Consider the following 23,667-nt stretch of genomic DNA (forward strand, 5'->3'; position numbering starts at 1 on the left):
ACTCGTTGGACACAAAATCCGACCAGCGATAGCCAAGGATTCTCCGAAGAGACCTGGTACCAAAGGAATTAAGTCTCCGTCTCAGATCCTTGGTCAGAGTCCAAGTCTCGCACCCATAGAGCAAGACTGGAAGTACCAAGGACCTGAAGACTCGGACTTTCGTCCTCCCGCACAGGTACCGGCAGCGCCACACCCCATGATCCAGTGAATCCATGACTCCCCAGGCCCGACCCAGACGTCTATTGACCTCTGATTCGCAGCCAGCAGAGACATGAATATCACTGCCAAGGTAAGTGAATCTCTCCACGACCTCAACATCCTCACCACAAACAGACACAGACAGGACAGCAGCATCCAAGATGTCACCGAAAGCCTGGATCTTAGTTTTGACCCAAGAAACCCGTAATCCCAACGGCTCCGACTCCTCATTCAGCACCTCGAGGGCCCCCAAGAGGATGTCTAAAGTCTCCGCAAAGATGACTGCATCATCTGCAAAGTCAAGGTCCGAGATCTTGACATTCCCAAATGACGCACCGCAACTTGATCTCTCCGACATCCTCCCTAGAATCCAGTCCATACAAGTGCTGAAAAGTGTGGGGGCAAGTACACATCCCTGACGAACTCCAGTAACAACTGGAAATAAGTCAGAGGTGGTACCACCACACTTCACAGCACTCTCAGTACCAGAGTAGAGTTCAGACATCAGATCGATCAGTTTTGGTGGCACCCCACGAAGACCAAGAATCCTCCAGAGGACATCCCGATTCACTGAATCGAACGCTTTACAGAGATCAACATAGGCTGCAAGCAGCCCCTGCCGAAACTCTCGTCTGCGTTCGGTGAGGACACGAAGTGCAAGGATACGGTCAATCGTTGACCTCTTTGGTGTAAAGCCTGACTGCTCTGGACGCTGGTGCTCAAGCAGATGGTGGCGAACCCTATCGAGAATTATCCGAGCAAAGACCTTGCCCGGCACTGAGAGCAGCGTCACCCCTCGGTAGTTGTTGCAGTCTTGGCGATCACCCTTCCCTTTCCAGAGAGGGACAACAAGGCCCCTCTTCCAGTCAGTTGGGATGATGCCTGTGTTCCAGGCAGAGCACAAAACTGCATGCAACGACACGAGTGCAGCATTTCCACCAGCCTTGAGAAGTTCGGCATGGATGCCACAGATCCCTGGAGCTTTGCCCCGTTTCAACTGGTTCACCACAGCCCGTGTTTCCACAAGCGTAGGTAGACCACAGTTGATTCGAGGGTCAGCAACAGGGATGGTAACACCCTTGACGTCCAACTCGACAGTTGGGGGATCAGCCTGGTACAACCGCTCAAAGTAACCGGCCCAGCGGACCTTCACTTCAGACTCCTCTGTCAAGAGCCTACCACTCTCTGCTCGAACTGCAGTGCTCCGAGGGATGGGCTTGGATGAACGTAATGCGCGAATTCCCCTGTAAGCGGGACGAGAATCACCTGTCCACAGGTGATGCTCTACCCCCTCACAGCACAGATTCCTCGCACATAGGCCTCCTTGTCCACCCTCAGTGCACGTACAGTTTTACGCCTCAGCTCCCTGAACAGCTCAGCTCTGCCATTCAGCCTGGCCCTGCGACTCCGGTCAATGGTATCCAGTGTCCCTTGAGAGACAAAATTCTTCTTTGCCCTGCGGTGAGCTCCAAGGCATCCACTGGCAACATCAAGGACGGTGGTCTTGAAGGCGCTCCACAACTCTTCAGGACCCCCCAAAGCACCCAGACCCCCCAAGTGTCCACTCAGCCTGTTCGCAAACTCCTCAGCTACTCTCTCATCCCTGAGCTTGGCAACATCCAGCCTCGGCTGGGATGGTACCATTCTCCAGGATTTAAGGTGCAGCTTTAGAGTTGCTACAACAAGCCTGTGGTCAGTATTGAGGAACTGAGCACTCCGGTAGACCCTGCAGTTCTGGATCATCCTCCAACGACCGTCAATGAGGACATGGTCAATCTCCTTTGCCACACCGCCAGCGTTGGAATACCAAGTCCAGCGATGAGCTTGTGGGCGCTGAAACCATGAACCAGCCACCCTAAGTCCATGACTTCTTGCAAAGTCAAGGAACTTAGTGCTATTCTGGTTCATAGTTCCTGACCCATGGGGACCAACACACACCTCATAACCGTCCCTATCAGTTCCAGTTGATGCATTGAAATCCCCCAAGACTAGAAGTGTATCTCGTCTGGGGCACTGATCAACCACAGACTCGAGTGTGGCGTAGAATGCATCCTTCACGGTGAGATCACTCGCCTCAGTCGGAGCATAAACAGAGACCAGGGAAATGACACCTAAGGAGTGACGAATCCTTAATCTCATAATACGCTCGTTGACCGGTGTTACCTCAATTATCATTGGGGTCAGCTTATTGGACACAGCTACAGCAACTCCTTGGGTATGGTAACCATCAGAGTGACCAGACCAATAGTAGGTGTAACCACCCACCATTATCTCGCCGCAATCCGGTCTCCGAACCTCAGAGAGAGCTGCAATCCCGATGTCCAAACGCTTGAGCTCAGATGATAACAGAGACAGGTGATCATCCTCTCTTAGGGATAGGACATTCCAGGCACCCACCCGAAGGGACCGCCTCAGGTTAACCCAAGGAGACCGCCGTCTGGTGGACGACACCTCAGCACCACTCCGACACACTCTCCCGCAATCTGACCCAGGGATGTTACCCCGTGGTTTCCCTCCTATCAAAGATTGGGGGTCCCGAAGGCTTTGCCCCAATCCCGTCATCCGGTGAGCTGCCCTGCGAAGGGAAGCTGCACAGGAGGTACTCCCATGGAGTGGGTTTTCTAGATTTTTTTGCGTTTTTGCCTTTTGCGGAATGAAGGGTTTTACGGTGTCCGGAGTGCAAATCCTGCCACCAACCTCCTAATAAGAAGTGACCCAACTGCAGGAGGACGTCCGCAGACACAGTTGGGCACTAGATATGGATGGCCGTTGGCTCACAAGGAGCTCCTCCGCCCTTTGACAGGTTTTGTTTTTAATCCTGCTGGGTGTCCATATCCAAACACCCTCCTCACCAGAAAACCTGGTGGGGGAGACGGTTTAGTCGCCGACAACCCGACCATGGAACAGGTTAGTACAGGTTTACATGGTACCTGTAGCAGGTCACAGATCGAACCTGACCTGACTTAAGGTTCCCTGGAGCCGAGAAGTAAAATCCTGCAGGTGTGATAAAGGGTAACGGTCTGGTACTCTGCACTGGTTTAGTGCGCATTTGTCATCACAAGTTCGCCAATCGCCAGACGTCTTCTTCTGGACCATATGTAAAGGCAAAGACGAGTTGTTGCTTGAGGGTCAAATGATACCCAGCCCCAAGCATTTGGTCAAACACCGCTTTAGCAATTGCATAATGTTCTGAGCTAGTCGATGTGGTCGAGCCACAACTGGAGAACCACACGTGTCAACGTGGTGAGTAGTGGAGTGCTTGAATGTCACTTCACTGTTGGTGGACCGAGTTATTTCTGCATACAGTTGAAGGATGGTGGCATAACTGGCCATGTGGTCAGACTTGACAAACATCGTACTGACAGAAGAAGCATGCGAGGTGATACCTTTGACACAAAGATTTGTGGTTGAGTCGAGGAGCTTTTGGTTTTCCACATCCACCAACAATCCAAAATGCGTCAATAAATCGGCTCCGATGATAGGGATGGGGACGTTAGCAATGATAAATATCCATCGGTAAACATGCCTCGGGCCAAGATTGAGAGTTATCGATTGTTCACCGTATGTGGAAATGGTGGACTTGCTCAGAGCTTGGAGAATAAATGCAGGATGGTTTACGTTTGTCCATAACCGCCGAGGGTAAAACACTGACCTCAGCTCCAGTGTCAACAAAAAAATTGGGTGCCGGTGTTCCTGTTGACTGATGACAAATAAGCAACTTGGTTGTTGGTCGTCAGACTAACTTGTGGCGAATCGCTGGTTGTGGCATTTCCTGACTGTGAAACGGACGGACTGTGAAACTGCGAGGCTGAGTACATTTGTGTGCAATCTCCCCAAATTGCCAATGATACCAACACGTGCCCCCTGCATGTTGCTGTGGGTCCATCTACAACCACGCTCCTCCTCAAGATGACATGTAAGAGCCTGTACTTGGGCAGATAACTGGTCCATTTGGGTTTTAAGTAGTTGCATGTCAGATTAGCTGGTGCAGATGTGTTATCGGCTAACTTGGATGTGAGCGCACCATTGGAGGAAGTGGATGAGGTAGCAATTTTAATTATCTTGGCAGCTATATTGGCGAGTTGCTCGATATTCACCAAATCATTAGTTGAAACAAGGACACGCTAAGCATTGATTGCCAGTCATTGGAGAGAAAGCTACTCGAGTATGTTATCTTCTAGGTTATTCTTACCAAACAATTGTCGCATCTTTAATAGCAATTGAGAAGGCTTACGAATCCCCAGCTCTTCCGAATAAAGAAGTTGATGTAAACGTTTTTTTCAATGAGACAGATGTGCGGCAAACGAGATCTGCCTTGAGGGAATCATATGGCCTTTCAGTGGGTGGCTCGATGAGGATATCCCACAGCTCTTGTGCTATGTCTGGTTGAAGAGAAGCCATGACATATGCAAATTTTGTCTCCTGTTCTGTGATGCCTCGGGATAGAAACCGTGCATAAACTTGAGCGAACCATATGGTTGGGTCATTTGCACAAAACGGAGGTAGCTTCAAGTTAACGGCTCTGACGGGGGGGTGCGACAAAAGGAGGACTTTCATTTGACATGATGGAATATGTAATGAATTACTAAACTCAAATCACGTCGCGTTTGTCAGTTATCAGAATCATGGTGGGGTCACCAATTGTGGTGATTATTCCTTTCAATGTGCTGGTTATGATGATGGTGCTTAACTCCAAAACAAAAGAAATCTCACTCACATTTAAAACGCAATGACGTGTTGTAAATGAAGTCCGGTTGATGATTAATCCTTCATCCTCTCTCCAGCGGTTGGTGAAGAAGAAAGGGTTGCTGGCGTCGGGCCGACGCGGCTTTAAAAGGCGTCAAAGATGGCAAGCAGAAGAGGAGACTCGTTCAATTTCGTCGTGCTTGTTCACCAAACAAACTTGAATCCACTTTGCTCAATAGTCTAGATCAGGGGTCGGGAACGTGTGGCTCGCGAGCCAGGTATGGCTCTTTTGATGATTGCATCTGGCTCGCAGATAAAATTGGAGTTTGAAACTTGGAAAGCCCAATATTTCTCGCAGAAGCTTTACCTATAGTTTGAATGGTGTCGTGCTTCATTCACGTGCAGGGCTGAACTTGGCAGAAGGAGAGAAGAAAAAACACCTCCGAATTGTCTGAAGCGGTTTTTGTTTCGTCCAGTCATGCGGCCGACGCGAGTAGTGATTTCGGTTCCTCCAATGACGTGCCGCCGCCGAGACGCGTCACGGAATTCATCTCGACCAATCACGCGCCACCGCTGAGGCGACTCGTGATTTCGGTTCCTCCAATGACGTGCCGCCGCCGAGACGCGTCACGGAATTCATCTCGACCAATCACGCGCCACCGCTGAGGCGACTCGTGATTTCGGTTCCTCCAATAACGTGTCGCCGCCGAGACGCGTCACGGAATTCATCTCGACCAATCACGCGCCACCACTGAGGCGACTCGTGATTTCGGTTCCTCCAATGACGTGCCGCCGCCGAGACGCGTCACGGAATTCATCTCGACCAATCACGCGCCACCGCTGAGGCGACAGCATCCCAGAGTCGGCCGGCCGTGCTGCACCTCTCGAGTATGTCAGCCCGTGCGCAGGCCAGCCAGACTCACTTGGGTCAACATCTCCCTCTCTCTCATTTGCTCAAAGCTAACCCTTCGACGAAGAAGATGGCGAAAAGAAAAAAAGATGAGGAGTATCGTACATTTCAGGACGAATGGGTCGAAGAATTCGCCTTTGTGGAGAGAGCAGGTTCTGTGGTGTGTCTAATTTGCAATGACAAAATTGCATCGATGAAACGGTCGAATATAAAGCGGCACTTCGACACGCGCCATGCTACCTTTGCATCAAAATACCCTGTGGGAGACAGCAGAAAGAAAGCGTGCCAAGAGCTACTGAGCAGGGTGCAAGCCAGCAAGCAGCAACTCCGCGTATGGACCCGGCAAGGTGACTATAATTCCGCTAGCTTTGCTGGATCTTTAGCAATAGTGAGGAACGGAAAACCATTCACAGATGGCGAGTATGCAAAAACGTTCATGCTGGATGTCGCCAATGAACTTTTTGATGATCTTCCGAATAAAGACAAGATAATCAAACGGATACAAGACATGCCTCTGTCGGCAAGAACTGTTCATGATCGTACCATCATGATGGCAAACCAAGTGGAGGAAACGCAAGTGAAGGACATAAATACAGCGCCGTTCTTTTCCCTGGCTTTGGATGAGTCAACAGACGTAAGCCATTTGTCGCAGTTCAGTGTGATTGCAAGATATGCTGCTGGTGATACACTGCGCGAAGAAAGTCTTGCTGTTCTGCCAATAAAAGGGTCCACAAGAGGTGAGTATTTATTCAAGTCTTTCATGGAGTTCGCTCAAGAAAAAAATCTACGAATGGATAAACTTATCTCGGTGTGTACTGATGGTGCTCCGTGTATGGTGGGGAAAAACAAAGGATTTGTGGCGCTTCTCCGTGAACATGAAAATAGACCCATCCTAAGTTTCCATTGCATTCTACACCAGGAGGCACTTTGTGCTCAGATGTGTGATGGGCAGCTTGGCGAAGTGATGTCGCTGGTCATTCGTGTGATCAACTTTATTGTTACCCGAGCCTTAAATGCTCGCCAGTTTAAAACACTGCTGGATGAAGTTGGAAATAACTATCACGGTCTGCTTTTGCACAGCAATGTGCGTTGGTTGTCAAGAGGGAAAGTGCTTAGCCGTTTTGCGGCTTGCCTGAACGAAATCCAGACTTTCCTTGAAATGAAAGGGATTGAGCATCCTGAGCTAGCCGAAACTGAGTGGCTCCTCAAGTTTTACTATCTCGTGGATATGACTGAACATCTGAACGAGCTCAACGTGAAAATGCAAGGCATTGGAAATACAGTGTTATCCCTTCAACAAGCTGTGTTTGCTTTTGAAAACAAGCTGGAGCTCTTTATCATGGATCTTGAAACAGGTCGTTTACTACAGTTTGAAAAACTGCGACAATTTAAAGATGCATGCACAGCAAGTGAGCCCACTCAAAACTTTGATCTCCACCAGTTAGCTGGCTTCACATCCAGTCTCCTACAGTCATTCAAAGCACGCTTTGGAGAATTTCGTGAGCACACTCGTCTTTTTAAGTTCATCACCCATCCAAACGATTGTTCACTGAACACAGCCAACCTGAGCTACATTCCTGGTGTCTCCGTCAGAGATTTTGAAGCAGAAGTGGCTGACCTGAAGGCCTCAGACATGTGGGTGAATAAATTCAAGTCACTGAATGAAGATTTGGAAAGAATCGCACGACAGAAAGCAGAGTTGGCGAGCAAGCACATGTGGACAGAAATGAAAAAACTTCAACCCGAAGACGAGCTGATTATCAAAACTTGGAACGCGCTTCCTGTCACATACCTCACACTGCAGCGTGTGAGTATTGCTGTATTGACCTTGTTTGGATCTACGTATGCATGTGAGCAGTCATTCTCACATCTTAAAAACACAAGTCCAACCTACGATCACGTCTAACGGATGAAAGCCTCAACGCTTGCATGAAGCTTAACCTCACCAAGTACCAACCAGACTACAAAGCCATCAGCAAATCCATGCAGCACCAGAAGTCCCATTAATGGTGAGTATTATAACAACATTATTTAAAAGAATAAATTCAGAGGCTTATTATACTCACATTTAGTTGAATTCAGTCTTAAAATATATTATGTGGCTCTCACTGAAATAGATTTCCAAATATTTTGCTTTAATGGCTCTCTGAGTCAAAAACGTTCCTGACCCCTGGTCTAGATTATGTAGAACAAAAGTCACTTTTAAACATGGATGTGTTGAGATGACTTGAATAGAGATGAGAAAAGACTTGTAAGTAAAATTGCACGAGTTTCCAATGTGTCGCTGAGAAGAGCTACTGTTGAGGGCCTTGCAGTTTCTGCTACGTCTGGAAGGAGTACGCTAATTGGCGACTAGTGTTCACACGCATCCTTCATAGCAACTGAGAAGGCTTACGATTTTGCTTTGTTTCAAATACTAGTATGTACCCGTACGTGCGTGGCCATACGTGAAAAAAATACTTTCAAACAGCGTGCCAGAAACAACAACCACACAGGCCGTTCCTTCGCTCTCGCGTGCCCGTACGTGCGTGGCTGTACTTGCAAACCAAAAAAAAAACTTTCAAACAACCAGACAGGCCTTATTTCACTCTCGTAAATGACAACTGGATTGGGGCATTGTGATTATCTATAAATGCGTATAAGAAATCGAGAAATTATTAGAATACAGTAAGTCATCACTATCCGGAAGTGGTGCGTGCCCGTACGGAATGTTCACATGCATTCCACGAATTATCGCTTGTATTGAAGTAACAACTGCTGTGATACTTACACACACAGGGTTAATTAAAATTTAAATTAAAATCAAGTTTACCTCCCTGTCTTTGCTTGTCATGAGATTCGCTGCCATTGACCATTGCCACTCCTACGCCACGGTAACTAAAGCGCCCTTTCCCCATCGGCCACGCCGACGCAGCAACGTGTCCTGTCATTGGTTTGGTAAATAAATGGCCGCAGCAACGTGTCTTGTCATTGGTTTGGTAAATAAATGGCCATAACTTAGGAATCACTTGTCCGATTAATATAAAACCTTGAAAAGGCACATCCTCAGGTCCCCAGCAATATACCTGGCAAGTTTCAATTAGATCGGACCAGTGGTTGTCGAGAAACAGCGGTCACAGACACACACACACACACACACACACACACACACACACACACACACACACACACACACACACACACACACACAATTGCTGGAATTATAGATAGATGAGCAAAATGCAAAGAAAAATTAATGAGTCACTACATTACCTTCGCCAAAGGAGAGGGTCTTGTACTTGGGTCCATTTGTCTGTTTGTTAACCTGTTTATTACTTGCAAACTCGAAGATTTTTCAAGTATATTGGTTAGTCGATTTTGTTATTGTCTGTTTGTCTGTCACCTTCAGGACACAATTTTCAACTGATCTACACGAAACTTCACCACATGGTAGAGTTTGGCATAAGAAAGAAGCCCATTGTTTGTTTTTTTTAGGTCAAAAGGTCACCATAGGCCAAAGGTCAACAACTCAGGTGGTATTTCTAAAATCCTCAATTTTCATACAATTGAATTGAAATTTGAAGAGGATTTATATTTCAGTTCACTGAATTCAACTAGCCAAATATTTTTGAGGTCAACATCGACTAAGAGGTCAACATAGGCCAAAGGTCAACAACTTTGGTGAGATTTTTATATTCCTCAATTTTCTTCCGATTCACTTGAAATTTGAAGAGGAGTTGCATGTTCGGTCAATTGATTCAACCACCAATTATTTTTGAGGTCAAATTATTTTTTGGGATTTTGCAAGTGTTGTGCATACTCTGCACGTCTTCTGTTTGTTTGTTTGTTTGTCTGCACAGAAGGTGCCAATGTAGGCCACAAATGCTACTGAGTGGTAAGCAGTATTACATGTTCTCTTTATTTCAACCGAGTACGTCCATGAGGTATGTACTATGAGAATGTGAGTACGTCTATAAAATATGTACACTTAGAATGCGAGTACGTCTGTGAAGTATGTACTATGAGAATGTGAGTACGTCTATAAAATATGTACAATTAGAATGTGAGTACGTCTGTGAAGTATGTACTATGAGAATGTGAGTACGTCTATAAAATATGTACAATTAGAATGTGAGTACATCTATAAAATATGTACAATCAGAATGAGTATGTCTATAAAGTAAGTAAATTAGAATGTGAGTACATCTATAAAGTAAGTAAATTAGAATGCGAGTACATCCATAAAGTAAGTAAATTAGAATGTGAGTACGTTTTTAAAATACTTACTATAAAACCACACAAAACAAGTCTGGGAGAGAGAGTATGCAATCTTTCATTGCTCGTTCTCATTTTCATTGCATTCACACTACATTTATTACATTATACAACTACTTTGATTAAAATCATTATGCAAGAAGGAAAACTAGAAGTATGTTGGTTGTATTTCCCATACCTGCAGACTGTAGCAGTCTCAGTGTTGCATTGCACGGTTACTGCTCATCATTTTTTCGTTTGCATCCTCACTTTTTCCTTGTTCACGTTCCTTGAAACTTTTCAATTTACTGTGAGCATATTTTGGATGGCTCGTCTTCTAATCTCCTGTTCAAAGCTCAAAATCATGGAGCCTTACCTTGAGGCAAGGTCGCTGTGGGTGCTTGTTATATAGAAAGAAAAAATCCTAATGAGGCAGGGTGGTCAATCTTTGGCTTGACACAAGGTCATACAAGGAATTTGTAATTGTGCCAAATTGCAAGGCCAAAAACCTACTTTTTGCTTAATATACTGGTGCAAGCAAGGAGCTTGCATAAAGTTGTGGCATCTTTTGAAGGAATTGTGTTTTCTCTTATATTCGTTCATGTCGTACTTGATGTGCGTTTCAGATCATATAACAGCAACTGTAAAGACATTTGCCTGCTTAGGGTGTTTGTAAAAGCAATCAGGAGATGAAGAATATTGTTTTATAGAGTGATCCAATGCTCATTGAGGAGCTTGTGTGGAAGTCACCTGTAGGTAAGAACAATCTGAGGCTTCAAAATACACCTTTGCATCAATTGCAAAGTAAAGGAGAGATTGGACATCTAAACATCATGGGTACACACAAGGATACACAGCATGAACTTTTGTGGTGTTGGAGGCCATTCGGCCCATCATGCCTGCTCTGCACCAACCCCAGTATTATCACCCATTCGCACACAGCGTACCACCAACTTCTGCCAATATTCCCATACACACCAATCTTCAATCCATAAAGGTACCTAACTAATTCCTCGTGAAACTTAATCCACCCCTCCACTGCCATACATTTCCAGGGAGACCATTCCATGCATTAACTATTCTCTGACTGAACACCCCTACCTTAAAACTGTCCTAGTTCGCTCTTCTTTACATTCAAGCTATGACCCCTTGTCCGAACGCTGTCGACTCTGCTGAAAAACTCCACTGCTCCTATCTTGTCCACTCCCTTCATGAGCCATTTTAATATTTCCTGAGACATTTAATTAGTATGTAATTTCAACCATTTTCCATCATGAGCTTAGTGCTCAGGTCGAAACACAAAATAGACGAATACTGTGACATTGCCGATGCCATCATGTGAATACAGAGCCAATGACAAGGTCGTTCAATCTTAACGATTCAGTTTGTGACGTTGTGCACTCAAAGGACTGGGATCCCAGCAGTTGTTTTAAATGCTGATGAAGTTGGCACTATGAAGGATTTTGATTCTCAGCTTATAGAATACTGTATAAGCCACTCTCAAATTGTCAGTGGAGAGGAGGGGAGGGAGGGACCCAGGGTGGCTCATTCATGAGGGTATAATTTGGCAGCCCTGCCTTGGAAAGCCTACATGTGGTGCCAATCCTTACCATGCTTTAATCTTAAATGCCTCACAGCAACATGAGGTGACAAATAAAATGCAGCCGATAATAAAGACAGCGCCATCCATTTCCTCGAAAACCACTTTCACCTGCCGGTAATAAAAGGCAAAAATATTTCCCTGATATTCCCACCAGACAACACATAATAACAACAAAGACGTCGTGCACAGCACGATGCTTGCAAAATCCAAATAAACAATAGTTGCCATGGAAACAACAATTTGGCAATTTCGAAAAATTCATCTATCCAGTGTTTTACATGATTGAATGTTATGCATAACAAATTTGGCTGAAACATTTAGCAATTGCAGCTGAAAAGGCGTTTGTATATTTCAGATGGCCTTGACTTTGACCTGTGACTTATTTGGACCAAATTTTACACACATATACCACACATACGTGCAAATAAGCTCGATGGGTTTCTATTCGGTATTTTAAAATATTATTGAGGTTATGGTAATAATATATTCACAAAAAGTCCCATTTGATTATAATTGCATGAAATTCTTGTCATGGAAACTGCTGATATGTCAAAAAGGCTGAAAAATCGATTGCTCTGATTTTTGATGAACCAATTGTATGACCCTGCATGGAAATCCTGTTCAAATTTCAAGATAATACAAAGAAAATTGATAATATTACGTGACCTTGAGCTTTGACCTTCTAACCTCAAATAATACGCTTCGGTGACCCGATATGCAAATCCTGTTCAAATTTCAGGTCAAACAATACAAAAATGATTTTATGTGACCTTGACCTTTGATCCTTTGAGCTTTTGACCTCAAAAACAATATGCTTCTAGGTTTTGATTGGTGAACCAATTCAGTGACCGAATATGCAAATTTTACCCAATATTTTGACCCAATTCAGTGACCCCAAAAATTATGTTCAAACCAGCAGAGTACACACCATCCAGGAGATTCGCGTTATTTACTGAATGATGTATAGTCTGTGTATTGCAAGAACACTCTATAGATGTTATTGTGTGTGCATCTTAAGGGGTCTCACGGGTCTAGAATGTCTCAAGGTCTAAGGGTTCTAAGGGTTGTGAAGGGCTAAAGGATCTAAGAAGTTCAAAGGGTCTATAGGAGTCCAAAGGTCGAAAGGGTATTTTCCAGTCTTCATCAATGGGTGTTAGGGACTAAAGGGGTCTTTGGGATTTCAATGGACTGAAGGGTTCTAAAGGTCTTAAGGGGTTTATTGGGTCCAAGGGACCCCTTTTAAACATTTAAACCCCTTACATCCTTCAGGCAGACAGTCTAAAGGGTGTAAGGTGTCTAAAGGGGGTCTCATGGTCTAAATGTCTAAAGGGTATGTTCCAACAGTAGTTAATGGTCAAAAGTGTCTTAGGGGTCTATAGGGTCTGAGGAGTCTAAAGTGTCTAAATAAGTTCTAATGGAGTTAAAGCTCTAAGGGTCAAGGGGTGTAAAGGTCTTAAGGAGTCTAAATGGTCCAAAAAGGCCGAAAAGGGTCTTGAGGGCTCTCAAAGGTCTGAAGTGGTCTAAAGAGTTAAATGGGTCTCAGTGGCCCAAAGGGTGAAAAGGTCTAAAGGGTTCTAAAAAGTCCAAACAATCTAAAATGTTAAAAGGGGTGGAAAAGGTCTAAAACTTCCGGTTCTGGGTTTTGAGGCAACGGCTGCTTCTCTCAGGGGTCTCTGCCGACTTTCTCAAAGTTTAGTTTCTGGTCGTTATACGTCATGTTTTAACAGTTTATTTTCTCACCTACATGTTTACTATGTGTTTTCTTACCCACATGTTTACTGTGTGTTCCTAGTTCGGTTTTGTTTCAAAAAACGTGCTATTTTGTGAGTTTTCATCAACCTTGTCTTATCGGGTTTCCTTGACACCTGCCCATCTTTCACGTCTTTCATGTACAATCGTTTTTATTTGTACTCTCTCCATATTACCAGCAATTCCTATTTTCCCCACTTTTCCCACTGCCCCCCATATATCCCTCCCAGCTTCATCCTCTTTTTTTTTCTCTTTTTTTTGTATACCTTGTCGAGGCTCGTATGAGAGCGAACAACGCACAGCAAGGGGGGCATGAGATAAGAGGGGCGGGAGTGGGAAGGACAAAACAGTGGGGAACAGAGACTTTAGGAGACCTGTGGAAGGGAGAGGGATGGGGTGGGGAACATGGGGAATACAAGATGGACATTACACGGACTTTCAGGAAGGAAAGCAGGGAATTTGAAGGAGATGGGCTTGGGTGGATTATCAGGGGCAGAAAAGATCGAGGATTTGGATGGGGGATGATAATAGGTGGTGGTGAACAGCTGTTTTGAAGGCCTGGAGGGAAAAATGGGATTGAATAGAGTGAGGGAGTTCATTCCAAAGGTGGGAAAAAGAGGAATGAAAGAGCTGTTAGGGTTAGGATTAGTGTTAAATTAAAAAAAAATTTCCCTCCTTCTGCTTGTTGTCTTAAATTTTTAAAAATATAACAAAAAAAACAACAACCCTTTCTCCCTCCACACCCACGAGTACCGATCCTTCTTCTTTTTCCTCTTATTCTTCTTCTTCTTCATAGTCATCCTCCTGCCGGCACACCATCTTCCTTCTATTTGAGCTGACCTACTCTCACCATTACCTTCATGATTTCTTCCAACAACCTTTCATTCCCTAATCTTACATAATCTTCAAAAATACATCAATATATATATATATATATATATATATATATATATATATATATATATATATCCTTATATCCTTGTATCCTTTCTAACCATACACCTCCCAAAACCACGTGTTTCTCTATCCTCTTCCTGATACTTTTCATCGACCCATCAGTTTTACTCTGCGTTTACCGATCTAAATTCACCATTCACCTCACAATTTTTTCTTCAACCTTTTCTTTACCTAATCTTATGCAATCTTCACCAAAAAATAAAATAATAATAATAAAAATAATAATAACAATAAAAACGGTCTCAAAATGCTTCATCTTCCTCTTTCACACGTGTGGTTCTCATTACAGTATCATAATTCACCACTCTTCTTCTATTTTAACAGACTGCTCTCAATTCGACCTTTGCTTCATACCTTGTCGAAAAAGTCCAACTGTTACAGCGTTTCTTCTCTCCATTCTCTGGATTCGCCTTTATTGCATCCATCAAGAAATGCCTTTTGTCACATCTCTAAACTATAAATTAAAAAACCCAGTTTGCTATGAGTGTTCGCTTTCCATCAATTGTCCTTTTTTTTCAACGTCAATGCCAATTGACCCCTCTCAAAGCAGCCATCACACTCTTCTCCCTCAAAGCTTCCCTCTTACCTTTCTCCCTCAACTCTCCCCACTCACCCTTCTCCCTCCATTCACCCTTCTCACAGTTGACCCCCCCCCTCACATCCACAAAGTTGCCTCCTTCCCCTGCCCTCTCTCTTCCATCTCATCATTCCACCTGCTCAAATCCTCAACTGCCTTCTGCCCCCTCTCTTATTACTCCCCACTGTACCTCAACCCAGCATCACAGAGCCAATTCTCCTCCTCATCCAGCCCCCTCCCCAAGCTTTTCTACAATCCCCCACACTCTTTCAACAATTCTACCTTACCTCCTCCCCTCCTCCCTTGTCTTTCTCTCCCTCTTCCATACCCTCCCCTGCACCAAAAGCTTCCTCCCCTTCCTCTTCCTTAAGAGTGTGGTTCTCAAACATCCGGGGCCTTCACTCAAACCTGACAGATCTTTCCATACAGGCTGCCACTGACAAACCACATATAATCTGCCAAACAGAAACTTTCCTCCTTCAAGACATCTCTGACTCTCAAGTATCTCTCCTGGTTCCTCCCTCCTCCGGTATGACAGACCTGAGCTTCGTCCTGGTGGAGGAGTTTCTTTCTTCATCAAAGACTCTATTCCTCACTCTCCATGCACTGCCCTCACTCCCCCACTCCCTCAGGAATACCTCTGGCTACGGCTTCCCCTCCACTCCCACCTCATGTTTAAATGTGTGTTGTTCCGTCCAGCAAACAGTGATGACTCCATTTACACCTCACTATCCGAAAACATTAACAAACTTTGATCCTCTCATCCAAACTCTCTCTTCCTCATATGTGGTGACATTAATTGTCATCATGCCAGTCGGCTGGGTGTGGGTACCTCTGTCACCTCCCATGCCACATACCCAAAAGACTTCTGCGACTCAATCAGTCAACTTCTCAACCTGGATCTCAACAAACGGTACTCCATCTCTTCTGGATGTGATTTTGACAAATTTCTCTGAAAATATGTATCTACTGTTCTTCCTCCGCTCCAATCGATTATTCTGACCACATGCTTATCAAAGTAGACATCTCTCTGGCTGTTATCAGAGAACCACCCCAGTGCCGTCGAGTCTGGCATTTCACTCAGGCTGACTGGCAGGGTCTCCAAGCAGCCATCAAACTTCGAAACTGGTCTCCCATCGCTACTTTCTCCAACATCACCTCATCCTGGGAATTCTTTCAAAGAAACTTGCTCTCCCTCGTGCACAGATTTATCCTCTTTCGTCGTCAGTTGTCCTACCCTTCCTCCCACCCATGGTTCAGGGAAGCTTGTGGTGAGGCAGTTGTCCTGAAACAACTTGCCTTTGCCTCATGGAAAGCAAACCCAACTAAGGGTAATCTCAGTTCCTTCTATAAAGCTCAGAAGAAGTGTATGTTGACCCCCAGGAGAGCCAGAAAACAGCATCTTTCTAATCTCAAGTCTGAACTCTCAAACCTCGATCAATCCTTCAAATCCTGGTGGCGTCGAAACAAATCTGTTTCTGGTATATGTTCCCCATCCATCTCCTCCCTTACCTTAAATGGCCGCACTGTTGATACCGCACGCGAAAAGGCTGAATGCCTAAACTCGATGTTTGCATCCAAATCTTGTGTCTGAAAGCCATCGCTTTCTGTACCCACCTTACCCAGTCACACCCAACTGTCCTTGGACTCTGTGTCCTTTTCTTCTGACAAGGTAGAGAGCTTGCTGTCAAAGCTCGACTCCGATTCTGCAACCGGTCCAGACGGTATCAGCCCACGTGTCCTAAAAACCTGCTCCTCTGCTCTTACTCAGCCTCTCTCCATTCTATTCACCCCCTCATTTGCTCAAGGTCATCTGCCATCTGCTTGGAAATCTGCTAACATCACTGCCCTGCATAAAAAGGTGCAAAAACAGATCCCTGCAACTAAAGACCAATCAGCCTTCTCCCAATCATCAGCAAGGTTATGGAATCCATCATCGCTTCAGACATTAAATCCTTCCTCTTCTCCAATGACTTGATTTCCGATCATCAATTTGGTTCAGACCAGGTCACTCTACCCTGGATATGCTTCTTCTACTCTCCCAATAATGGATGGAGGTAGTCAATGCCAGACATGAAATCAGAGCCGTATCCCTGGACATATCACGTGCTTTTGACACAGTCTGGCACCCTGCACTACTCACCAAACTCTCTTCCCATGATATCCAAGGCCATCTCCACTCATGGCTCACAGACTTTCTCTACTGTCACAGCCAACGTGTGGCCCTAAATGGAGTTCTTTCATCCCCTCTTCCTGTCCAGGCTGGAGTTCCTCAAGGCAGCGTTCTGGGCCCTGTTCTTTTTCTGGTTTTCATCAATGGTCTCTCTGACTCTGGAAAATCCTCTATATCTCTTTGCTGATGACTCCACCCTCTACGATACCATCTGTCATCCCTCAGACCAGTAAGCAGCAGCTTATTCGCTCTCTGTGATTTTATCCAGATCTACAAACTGGTCCAACACGTGGAACATGTCTTTCAATCCTGACAAATCTCACACTCTCACGATATCTCTCCGAAAGGACCATTTAGAATCCCCCCCCCCACCCGCCATCTACTTTCTGAACAATCCTCTGGAAGAAGTCCTTTCATTCAAGCTTCTGCATCTCACTATCTAGCATGATCTTTCCTGGGAAAGCTACATTTCCAACATCGCCTCCAAAGCCAGTCGCCGTCTGAGAATCCTCCGTCGTGCAGTCCTTCGTCGGCCCATCTGAGCTCATGACCACTTACAAAGCTTTCTCCCACAGCCTGATGGAGTACTGCTCTCCCTTCTGGGCTGGTGCTCCTGCCTCTCACCTTTCTCGGCTTCATGCTGTGGAAACCAAGGCATTTCGGATGATTGGTATCTCCCGCAGTGAGGCTGAGTCTTTGGGCCTCTCTCTCTCACCGCAGACAGGTCAGTGGTCTTTCTGCCTTCTACCATCTCTCCAGTCTCGTCCCACCCCCCCCCCCCACCCACTCTGTCTGCGATCTGTCCCCACCATATTTCCGCAGGGCTCTAAAGGTCCGCCAACAACCCCCTTCTGGTAATACTACTAAAATCACGAATCACTGCTCACCTTCACTCTTTCATTCCTCTTTTTCCTGCCTTTGGAATAAACTCCCTCACTCTATTCAATCCCATTCTTCCCTCCAGGCCTTCAAAACAGCTGTTCACCACCACATCTTATCTTCCCCCATCCAAAACCATGATATTTTCTTCCCCCATTAATCCACCCCAAACCAACCTCCTTCAAATTCATTGTCTTCCTTCCTGAAAATCCCAATGATGTCCATCTTGTATACCTCATGTTCCCTGCCCCATCCTTCTCCCTTCCCCACTGTATTGTACTTCTCTCTCCCACCCCTCTTGTCTCCCGCCACCCTTGTTATGCGTTGTGTGATAGCTCTCATACAAGCCTCGACAATGTATACAAAAAAAAAGTATGTTCCAATGGAACGTAATTAATTTATGCAATTAATTGACAATTTCATGCTCCAATAATAATTAATCTATCTATAATTCCAGCAATCTGTGTGTCTGTGTGTCTGTTTGCGACTGCTGTTTCTCGACAACCACTGGTCCAATCTAATTAAAACTGGCCAGGTATATTGCTGGGGACCTGAGTATGTGCATTTTCAAGGTTTGATATGAATCGGACAAGTGGTTCCCAAGTTGTGGCCATTTATTTACCAAACCAATGACAGGACACGGTGCTATGACATCACGATTGACGTCACAATTCTTCATAATTTTATTTTTTTTTGAACGTACGCCCACGCACGTACGGGCCCGCACTAGTACATAATTAATAGGCTTATTCATGATCCAACTCACATTCAAACAGTACGTAATTAATAGACATACTCTCATGGGTCGACCGAGGCTTCACCTCGACGAGGGTTCACCATCCACCCGTCTTTTTGGTTTGATATAGTGTATAGATATCAAGTCAATCAGATGAAAATTGACGACTAATGTGACCTTGACCTTTGTCCTATTGACCTTAAACACAATAGGCTTCTAAACGTGTGGCTATCTCTACCAGGTGGTTACGTTTCATGAAGATCGTAAAATTGCAACTTGTAGGAGTATAAGCGATTGACATACAGATAGAATTACACACCAGATCAACCAATATACTTGCAAATCATTGATTTCACAAGTAATAAGAACACTCAAAGAGGTATTACTACTCCGAGAAGAAGAATACTGGAAGAATACTGGAATACCCAACTCATCCACCAAGTTTTGTCCAAAGCCATCCACAACTTTTTGAGATATCATGCTATGCAAAGAGCATAGATCAACATTTTGTGTTCTGTGCCTTGATATATTTTTCAATTGAATTTTGCCAAATTTCCCACTTGGATTCCTCTTTCAAAGAATTCTGTTTAAGGGTAAATCTTTGTGTTTGTCGTTGTAATGTATTTTATGCGTGTTTACATTTGCGCGTGTGTGTAGGCTACGTATATAAACTGTATTACCATAATGGAACTTGGCACGGGTGTGTGTGTGTGTGTGTGTGTGTGTGTGTGTGTGTGTGTGTGTGTGTGTGTGTGTGTGTGTGTGTGTGTGTGTGTGTGTGTGTGTGTGTGTGTGTGTGTTTACATATGGAGTTTCAGAATGTGGAATGGAGTCCTCCTTGGGTGAGCTCAAAGTATCCACCATCATTTCAGTAAGGGGTCACGATTCATGGACCAAGTTGTGAAGTTTTCTGTTTTCAAACTTTTGTGCCGAGGGCTCTCTTCAGGATCGTTACTGAGCCAAGGACGGCTTCCAACTGTAGTTCCTTTGTAGTAATATTCCCAGGGATGGTTTTTAATATCTCTGTGAGGTTCTTTGCCATGACTGGTGCAAATTTGGTATTCTTCAGCTTCCAGGATCTTTTCACTTTATGCTTGAGGTCTTAGTATTTGGTCATTTTCTTGATTTCTGCATTGTTAGTCCAAAATCACTGGTATTAACACCTCAATTAGCAATTCCTTCTGTTTGTGATTTTTTTTTTTTGTACCTAAATAAGATATCGGGTCGCTTTGTTTTCGATTTTCACGCTCGATGGGATCATTGGTTCAGAGGTGAGCGGTACTTCCATGTTTTCAGTGATTACCCTTGTTTCATTTTCCCACAAATTTTCTGGAACTTGAACGTCAAATTGTTTGCAGACCTGCCAGCGGATTACTTCACAAACTCTGTTGTGTCGTTGTGTGTACAGCTGTTCTGACACGAGTATATTCAAAAAAAAATTGTGTTCGGTCATTGAGCATCACATATCATTTTCTTTGCTTACCCCACCTCCACCCTTCACCTGTGGTTTTTTTTTTCTCTCCCCCCACCCCAACCCCCCAACCCACCTCTCTGTCTCTCTGTCTCTCTGTCCCCTCCTCGCTCCCCCCGTCAAAAGAAAATGCAGCACTCTCTCGCTGTCTTAAAATTTCTAAAAAGGGTGTACAGGGTAATGCAAGGTCTAAACTCTAAAGGGTAGAAAGGAGTCTCGGGTCTTCGGAGTTTGAAAGGGTCAAATGGGTCTATGGGTTCTAAAAGGTGTCATGATAACGGGGTCAAGAGAGTGATACTGAGCTAAGGGGTCTTTAGACTATTAACGGTCTTGGAGTTCTAAAGGGTCATGAGGTCTATATGGTTTAACAAGGTCTATAGGGTCCACAGCAATGGTTCCCAACCTGTGGTACGCGAGGGCCTTCCAGGTGGTTCACGAGCACTTTCGGGCTCAACTTTAAAAATTAAAAAATTAAAAATAAAAAAACGCCACCGGTGTCCATTGTTTCATACACAGATTCGCCCTTAACACTAAGGTACTCCCTCGGAATTTGTTATCATGCTTGAACCGATTAATCAAAATAGTTAATTTCGCCAAAACATCCGCCCTGAATACTCGGCTGTTCAAACTGCTCTGTGAAGATCTCGGCTCCGACCACACCTGTCTCCTCTACCACACAGAGGTTCGCTGGCTCTCCTGGGGGAATACGACGAGGCGTCTCTTTGAACTGAGGGATGAACTCGTATTCTTCACGGAGAAAGAACACGATTTTCAAAAAGATCTGGAGGACGAGGAGTTTATCTCAAGGTTGGCCTACCTATCGGACATTTTTGGGGTCTTCAACCACTTAAACCTGTCGTTCCAAGGGCCCAACTGCACTGTCTCAGACTTCATCTCAAAGCTGTGAGCATTTGTCCGGAAGTTGGACCTCTGGATCAAGAACGTGGAGAGCAAACGCTACGGAATGTTCGAACTCCTGACTACCCTTGAGAGCGAGCCCAATGATGAATTGTCCCAAGAAATCGTCCGTCACCTCTCACTGTTCAAGACTGAGTTGATGCATTACTTCCCAGACATTACATGTTGTGCCTACATCACCAATCCGTTTTCCGTTGAACCAACCGATCTGCCTGTCGGGACTGGGGAACAAGAGGAGCTCATAGATATCCAGGCTGATGAGACAGCAAAGACGAAGCACAAGGAATACTCGCCCATGAACTTCTGGGTGACCATGGATGGCCTCCTCGTACCCGACACTAGTCCGTCACGCTGTTCCCCAGCTACTGATTTTCCCCTCTACGTGGGAGTGCGAGCAGGGGTTCTCAGCCATGACGACCATCAAGTCAAAGAGCCGAAACCGTCTTGCTGCGCCCGGGCATGAGTTCCGATATGCTGTGAGCAAAGTTATGCCCCGCATCGACCAGCTGGTGGAGAAGAAACAGATGCAGCCCTCGCATTAAACTTTGTTCTTTGTTGACAGTTAGTTCATTTGTGTGTTCTGCTTGTGAATAAATTGATATCTTATCGAATTGAGTTTTTCTGGAACCAGGTGGTACGCGGCGACGGTATGGGACCTCCAAGTGGTACTCGATCAGAAAAAGGTTGGGAACCACTGGTCCACAGGGTCTTAAGTATCTTACGGTTCTTAAAGGGTCTTGAAGAGTCTTAGGTTCTAGAGAGTCTTAGGGGTGTAAAGGGTCTTAAGGGTGTTATGGTTCTAAAAGGTCTAAAGGGCCTCAATCGGTCTTCGAAGTCTAAAGGGTCTTCGGGGTCTTGAGGGTCTTAAAGGGTGGTTGGGTTCTAAAAGGGTTTTAGGGCTCTTCAGGGTCTGAAGTGTTTTAGAGGTCTTAAAGGGTTTTTTGGGTTTTAATGGTCTTAAAGGGTCTTCGGTTTCTAAAGGGTCGAAAGTAATTAATACACATACTCGCGTTCTGTGCGGACAAACAGACAGACAGCCAAATAGACAGACAAGCAAATGTACCCAAATTCAATACCCTCTCCTTTGGCGAAGGTAATGAATTGTCCTGAGTGGTACAAATGTTCGTTTCCCGATGGAGAGGGGTAGTGGTTGGGGTGCATTCGGTGATAAAGTTGATTTTCAGTTTGATTCTCTGGGATATTGTGGTATGGGCCTGAAAGGCCTGATAACACGATTGCATCCACACAGTGAAAACGATGTTGGATGAGCAGCTCCTGAATTGATGAAAAACGTTCCATTACTTTTTGTCCAGTGAAAGGACCTTAAACCCTCTTATACCCGAAATGAGTGTAAAGGGTCGAAAGTGGTCTACAAGGTATAAGTGTATAAAGGTCTAAAGACGTCTAAAGTGTTAAAAGGTCTTAAAATGTCTTAAAAAGGTCTTAAAATGTCTTAAAAAGGGGTGTAAAGGGTCCAAAGGGTCTCTGGGATCTAAGGGGTATAAAGGGGACATTCCAATAGTAGTTGGGCTCTAAATGGTCAAAGGAGTCTAAATGGTATAAAGAGTCTAAACAATCTAAATGTCAAAAGGATCTACAGGTGTAAAGGGTCTATTGGTTCTATAGGGGTTTAAAGGGTCATAAGGGGTCTAAATGTCTGTGGGGTCTAAGGGGTCTAAAGGGTATGTTCAAAAAGTAGTTAGGGCCCAGCTGGTCTCCAGAATCTATATGGTCTAAAAGGGGTATCAAGGATGTAAATGTCGAAAGGGTCTTAAAAGGTCGAAGGGGTTTAAACGGTCTCAGGGTCTAAATGATCGAGGGGTCTAAGTTGTGTAACGTGTTTAGAGCATCTTAAGTGTTGAAGGGGTCTAAGGTGGCCTTACCGGTCTTAAAAGGGGTCTATAGTGTATGAAGGGATCTAAAAGGTGTAAAGTGTTGAAAGGGTCTTAAAAGGACTGAAAGCATCAAAGGACTAAAAAAAAATAAAGGACTAAAAGGACTGTCCCCTGTTTGGCATCAATGTGTGTGCCATCCCTCGGATTGACGTTAAACTGGGTATCCCGTTTGCCGGCATTAGTTGGTGGGCATTAAAGTTCCCACGGTGTCCTTTACAAAGAGTAGGCGAGTTATCGCTGGCGCCCTCACGAAATTCCAAATCCCTGCTCTCGCCTGCAGGAGGCACTGCATCAGTGACACAGCTGCACCCCCAGCAAATGATGCTACTGACAGCCATGTGCTGCAAACAAAATCATAACAATGAGAAAACTCGCACACGTTGAGGTTGGAAAAGTAAGTATGAGTCCAATGAAAAGGAGCAACAAATAAATATCTAATTACCCTGATGAACATCCGATCGCTCGAGAGGGCGTTGCATTTCAACATCTCCCTCTTGAGATCGCTGTCCCACATGGCAGTCTTTTAAGACCGGCCTTATCCTTGTACATCAATGACCTCTCTTCCTCCTTCAATAATCCTGTGTCTGATTTTGCAGATGTCTCTTCCCTGGACAAAACTGCACGTTACACTTCTGAAAGGCAGGCTGCTGCAACACCCATTTCTGCAGATCTGGGGAAACAA

General features: G+C 44.9%; 1 protein-coding gene and 1 long non-coding RNA gene across 3 annotated transcripts in view; one reads left to right on the top strand and one right to left on the bottom strand.

Annotated features, from left to right (window-relative positions):
• The window catches only part of LOC147021247 (general transcription factor II-I repeat domain-containing protein 2-like), a 187,511-nt gene extending 179,677 nt beyond the window's left edge, over window positions 1-7,834 (top strand). Inside the window, exon 2 of the mRNA XM_085891034.1 lies at window positions 5,129-7,834. Coding sequence (XP_085747160.1) covers window positions 5,775-7,700 — 1,926 coding nt within the window. The 5' untranslated portion in view covers window positions 5,129-5,774 and the 3' untranslated portion in view covers window positions 7,701-7,834. The remainder of the gene's footprint in view (window positions 1-5,128) is intronic.
• The window catches only part of LOC147021248 (uncharacterized), a 228,381-nt gene that overhangs the window by 148,632 nt on the left and 56,082 nt on the right, over window positions 1-23,667 (bottom strand). The window lies entirely within an intron of this gene.

This window comes from Eptatretus burgeri, chromosome 8 (assembly GCF_056783735.1).
Source record: "Eptatretus burgeri isolate ZD-2024b chromosome 8, Ebu_testis_v1, whole genome shotgun sequence".
NCBI lineage: Eukaryota > Metazoa > Chordata > Myxini > Myxiniformes > Myxinidae > Eptatretus > Eptatretus burgeri.